Source organism: Haplochromis burtoni, unplaced genomic scaffold (genome assembly GCF_018398535.1).
Source record: "Haplochromis burtoni strain Fernald_Lab_line unplaced genomic scaffold, NCSU_Asbu1 Contig_1108, whole genome shotgun sequence".
NCBI lineage: Eukaryota > Metazoa > Chordata > Actinopteri > Cichliformes > Cichlidae > Haplochromis > Haplochromis burtoni.
Window position 1 is genome coordinate 65,507 of NW_024583469.1, and position 4,897 is coordinate 70,403.

The 4,897-nt window shown below is 43.8% G+C and overlaps 1 protein-coding gene across 1 annotated transcript; it reads right to left on the bottom strand.

Annotated features, from left to right (window-relative positions):
- Positions 1-6: 6 nt before the first annotated feature.
- On the bottom strand, positions 7-4,158 carry LOC102302251 (P2Y purinoceptor 14). Its single transcript, XM_042216548.1, has 4 exons — positions 3,952-4,158; positions 1,182-1,296; positions 837-1,096; positions 7-640 (listed from the first exon to the last, which is right to left on the bottom strand). Exons 2-4 carry the CDS (start codon positions 1,284-1,286, stop codon positions 13-15), a joined length of 993 nt encoding a protein of 330 aa, XP_042072482.1. The 5' UTR covers positions 1,287-1,296; positions 3,952-4,158; the 3' UTR covers positions 7-12.
- Between the last annotated feature and the right edge of the window lie 739 nt (positions 4,159-4,897).

Below are 4,897 nucleotides of genomic sequence, written 5' to 3' on the forward strand. Positions count from 1 at the left end.
TTACTTTACAGCTCACTGGTTTGCCTTGTTGCTCTTGATGCTCTCTCCCCTTCTCTTTGTTGGATCGTTGACTCTCCTGGACATCTTTCTCACCTGAGCCCGAAAAGTCTTACAGAGGTAAAAGTAAACAAGAGGGTCCAGACAGACATTAAAAACTGACACCATGGTGGCAGCCTCCTTCAGGTAGTATAACACCCCACCCACAGAGTTATTCCAGAAAAAACTATAGGGAAGACGAACCAGGTGATAGGGCACAAAACAAACACAGAAGATGCTGACCAGCACCAACATGTTTCTGCGAGATTTCACCAGCTTCTCAGAGGAGGCCAGCTGCCTCTGCTGTGCCTGCAACACCTTGCGGGAGGTGCTGTAGTAGAAGAAGACCAGGGATATGAAGACCAAGAGGAAGATGATGGTGCAGCTGATTTGAAATGTTTTATGAAGGACGCTGAATGACGTACTGAAGAGGGGCCCACAGTAGCAGCGGTCATAGGCCAGAGGATTGTGAGTGATGAAGAACATAATGTTGTAGGCGATTGTTTGAGCCAGAAGAAAAACCCAGGTGACCGTGGAGACGACGTGGGCAGTTCGTACTGTCTGCAGGATGTGAGTTCCTGAAGGATGGACGATCTTCAGATATCTGCAGAGAGAAGAGAAAATGTGGTAAAAAAAAACTTCACCAAATAAGTCACAGTGGTGCCAAATATGCAGAAGTCACTATACGGTGAAAATAAATATTCGTGTTGTTGCTAGGACTGAAGAGTTTGTAAATAACCCAATAATCTGGTTTTAACATTCTCGTGAACTGCAAATGATCCTCAGTAAAGGTTCCTTACCTGTTAACAGCGATGTACCCCATGAACAGGATGCTGGCGTACATGTTGAGGTACAGGGAAGTAGCTCCAATGCTGCAGTGGAGTATGTAAACAATGCCAGAGCCGCTGGCATAGTGGATTATCCGCAATGGCAGAGAGAGGCAGAGCAGGAAGTCAGCAGCTGTCAGGTGCTTCAGGTAGACCATCAAGCTGTTTGAGGCCTGCTGCCGAACTTGGTGAAAGTAAAACTTTAGGATGAAGCCATTGAGGAGTAAACCCACCTGAAGAGACACGAGAGGATGAAGAGGACAGGACTTTCAAACATTCAGGTTCTAACAGGGCGCAATCTGAAAATTTTAACCGTACCAGAAACAGCAGACTGTAGACCAGCATAAAGAAAGGGTTGACTGATGGGATAAAAAGATCATGCGTGTGGTTGAGAGGTGAAGTCATATTTGTTGAGTCAATCATGCTTCTGTGGCTGAAAAATAAATACAAATCACAGAGGTTCTTCAAGACCAACCTTCTTTCATCTGATCAAAGTTAATTTATGTGTTTGAGGATGATTATTGTATTTAATCCTCAGAAAGCTTTAACTTGATACAAAAATGATGGCACATGTAGATTAAAGCAGTCACTTATACTATCACATCACCATAACTTGATTGATTTTTTTTCTTGTGTTTTACACTTTTCTCCCCGACATTCTTGGTCGTGTTTTATTTGTTGTGCAACGGGACATGGACCCACAAATTTTCATGAGAGTAGTAGCATGTCTTCTACTCTTTTTGGGACTTTTTACCACCATTTCTGGAGAATCTGTAAGCCACCCCATTGTTTACAGTAGGGAACAGCTACTAGCACTGGGCAACAGGAAAGTACTCCCGGAGGAGCGACCCAAGATTCCAAGGAATTACGGCGTCAGAGGAGGGGATGCAGGGCTGGAGTGAAGTACCAGGAAAGAAGGAGACGGTACAAACCAAGCATTCCATCCATTCTCATGGGTAATGTAAGATCTTTACCCAACAAGATGGAAGAGCTAATTGCGCTAACCAGACTGCAGTGGGAGTACAAGCAGAGCAGCCTCCTCCTGTTCACTGAGACATGGCTCACGGACCACACACTCTGTCATAACTCTGGATGGCTTTCAACTGGTTAGAGCACCGGAATGCAATGGAGAGTGGTAAGAGGAGAGGTGGGGGACTAGCAATGTCTGTCAGTGAGAGATGGTGTAACCCAGGGCACATCACTGTGAAGGAACAGAGCTGTACCAAAGACATTGAACTGTTGGCAGTTAGCGTCCGGCCATACCACCTGGCCAGGGAATTTTCACACGTTATTGTGCTGACTGTTTACATCCCACCCTCGGCCGACGCTACAGCAGCCTGTGATTACATTCACTCCACTGTCTCTCAGCTACAGATGGCACATCCGCAGTCCCTCATTATTATTTCTGGGGACTTCAATCATGCCTCACTATCTGTCACTCTCCCTAACTTCTCCCAGTACGTTGACTGCCATACAAGGGACAGCAAAACCCTGGATCTATTGTTTGCCAACACAAAGCAGGCTTACATCGCATCACCCCTCTCCCCGCTTGGCCACTCAGACCACAATCTGGTACTTCTCCACCACACTTATAACTGTGTATGGTGAAGAGTAAACATCCCACAAAGAAGGTGATAAGGGTGTGGTCTGGGGAATGCAGATCAGCTGAGAAGGCAGCTCAAAGGACGAAGGCAAGGAAGGCAGCAGTTCGCCTACTATTCTGGAATTGGGGTGGATGACGCTGTCATCTACCTGTTTTACCAATTCCTCTCTCACCTAGAGCAGGCGGGGAGCACTGTGAGGATCAGTGTTGCCCCCCTGGCAAAACTTTGCTAGACCCGCCCCTGCACAGTTACCAGCTGTCAGCTACTTAAAAAAGGATCCTGGTGTTATTTGTCTCTCAGAAACAGTTCATAACTTCCCTTCAACTCATTCATGTCACCTAAAAGGTAAACCTGTTTCTCCATCACAGCTCTGATGATTCAGTAAGGACATCTCCTGGTTTCATCTTCATGTTTCCCTCTCACCAGATAACCAAACCGATATCATGACCAGCAGCTTTTACGGCTGTTGATAGGTTCGTAGCATAAACCTATAAGCTGTTCACTGGAACGTTCAAGACAATTCTGCTACACAGCAAGTGTCAAGATGTGACCCCATAAATGAATTCCCTAATCCTGCTGGTCTGGAAGTCCAGCCGTTCATCTAAACAAAAGGCAGTTAGACTAAAACAGATATACTTGTGTTTGCTATACCATAAAACAAAAAAAGAAGGTACGACCTCTTCTCGTGACCCCAGGATGTGAGTGTGTATGCCAGAACACTCTGGAAGGCACACAGAGTCTTTACAGACTGCTAAGGATCAAACCTCTATCAATATGCAATTGATTATAAAACTCTAAGCATATATGAGTAAATATTTCTAAGCATAAATGACAATCAACCATATAAATCTAACAATTGTGGCTCCAGCAAACATCAGCTGATACTAGAAATTAATATTAAATAAATTCTAACAACAGCTGATCAAGCTTAAACGTGCTGCTGTTGTTTAGCGCGACATCCGCTGGTTTCCTCTTTCTGGCGCAAAGTGAGCGATAAACAAACAAGAAAGCCGATCAGCTGATCATTGATCAGTTTCATGATTGAAGTAGAAACAGGAGAGGGAGGGGAGAGGATGAGAGAAGAAGAGGCAGCTGTGCAGCAAAGACACAGAATAACTCCAGCTTTGTGTCTTTTTCATTGTAGCTGAAGTCCGGGACAAACTGTTCCTTTTCACCTCAATACGAAACACGTAATATTTTCTCTGAATACCAGACGATTCTGTCAATAAGTCTTATCTTATCTTATCTTATTCTTATCTTATCTTCTGGGATCAATAAAGTCTTATCTTATCTTATCTTATCTTATCTTATATATACTGAATCTTGAACACAAGCAGAAGGAGGCTGTGGTCCTGAGGTAGCTGTGTGAAGTGCTTCTCTTTCCTGTGGCAGGAGCCGCTAAAAGTCATCTTTTAAGTTAAGTATGAAATAAGTAGGAATACTTATTTCAGATGATTTGAGGATGTGTAACCGGCAGGACTCACCTGTGTTTTTCCAGTTTTCGGTGAGCAGGAAAAGCTGCTTGTGCCTATACGTCCTCTCAGTTTAACAGTATCGCCGTTGATGAGGAAAAACACAGTAACCAAACTGCTAACCAGCGCTTTGACTTATTTCCTGTTTGTCTTCACTGCTATAAACAGAGACAGTAACGTGACTTGAAGATGTGTGTTTATTACATACTTCATGTGTGTGCATTTCTTTACTTAGATGATCTCGTATTTAGTCACATCATTGATATTTGGCAATATTTACAGACTGAAATCTGCCAAAAGCACCAACAAGACAGATGATTTCTGACCTGTCTGTGCTGGACTTCAGTCCTTTTGGCTTGTTTTTGTTTTGAAATATTGCTGTTTTTAATTGCACTTTGACATTAACTTTAATTTTAAGCGCACTTGTTACTCTGTTTATCAAAACCACCAACACCAGCTGCATCATCATCCTTCAGTTGTTTTTTTCATTTTCCTGGAGTTCTTCTACTAGAGCACCTCCTACAGGGTGTTGCTGGCAAAGCAGAGGCAGCTGGCCTCTTCTGCCTTTCATATTCAGTTGAGACCAGTGAAACCACTGCCTTACAACCCAGGCCTTCATAAAAAACACAGGTTTTTACTGAGATTGGAGATCAATATGAGGCTCAAGTCAACACAAACATACTCCCAAACAGATAGCATGAGTTTATGTTCTTACTGTAGCCAATCAGGTTACAGTGCCACCCTGTACACTTTGAACTCCTGTCTCTGCTTTATGTAGGCAGTACATTTGCAGGTTGCTTTCTTCACATGGCTGTAATTGGGTTGGTCTCTCATTCTCATTCATTCACTCCATGTCTTGAATTTGGTATTCTTGCTGGAAAGGCGCAGCAAGAACACCAAACGCAACCACAGGGCAGCCACTAGTCAGTGTACTACTAGTGCTGGTCCCTGGGAAGGG

Bases quoted from the DNA above. Each gene is read 5' to 3' on its own strand.
- LOC102302251 (XM_042216548.1), bottom strand. From the start codon at position 1,286: ATGATTGACTCAACAAATATGACTTCACCTCTCAACCACACGCATGAT. The intron at 1,097-1,181 runs GTACGGTTAAAA...GTGTCTCTTCAG, and splicing joins TCTACAGTCTGCTGTTTCTG to GTGGGTTTACTCCTCAATGG. The intron at 641-836 runs GTAAGGAACCTT...TTCTCTCTGCAG, and splicing joins GGGTACATCGCTGTTAACAG to ATATCTGAAGATCGTCCATC.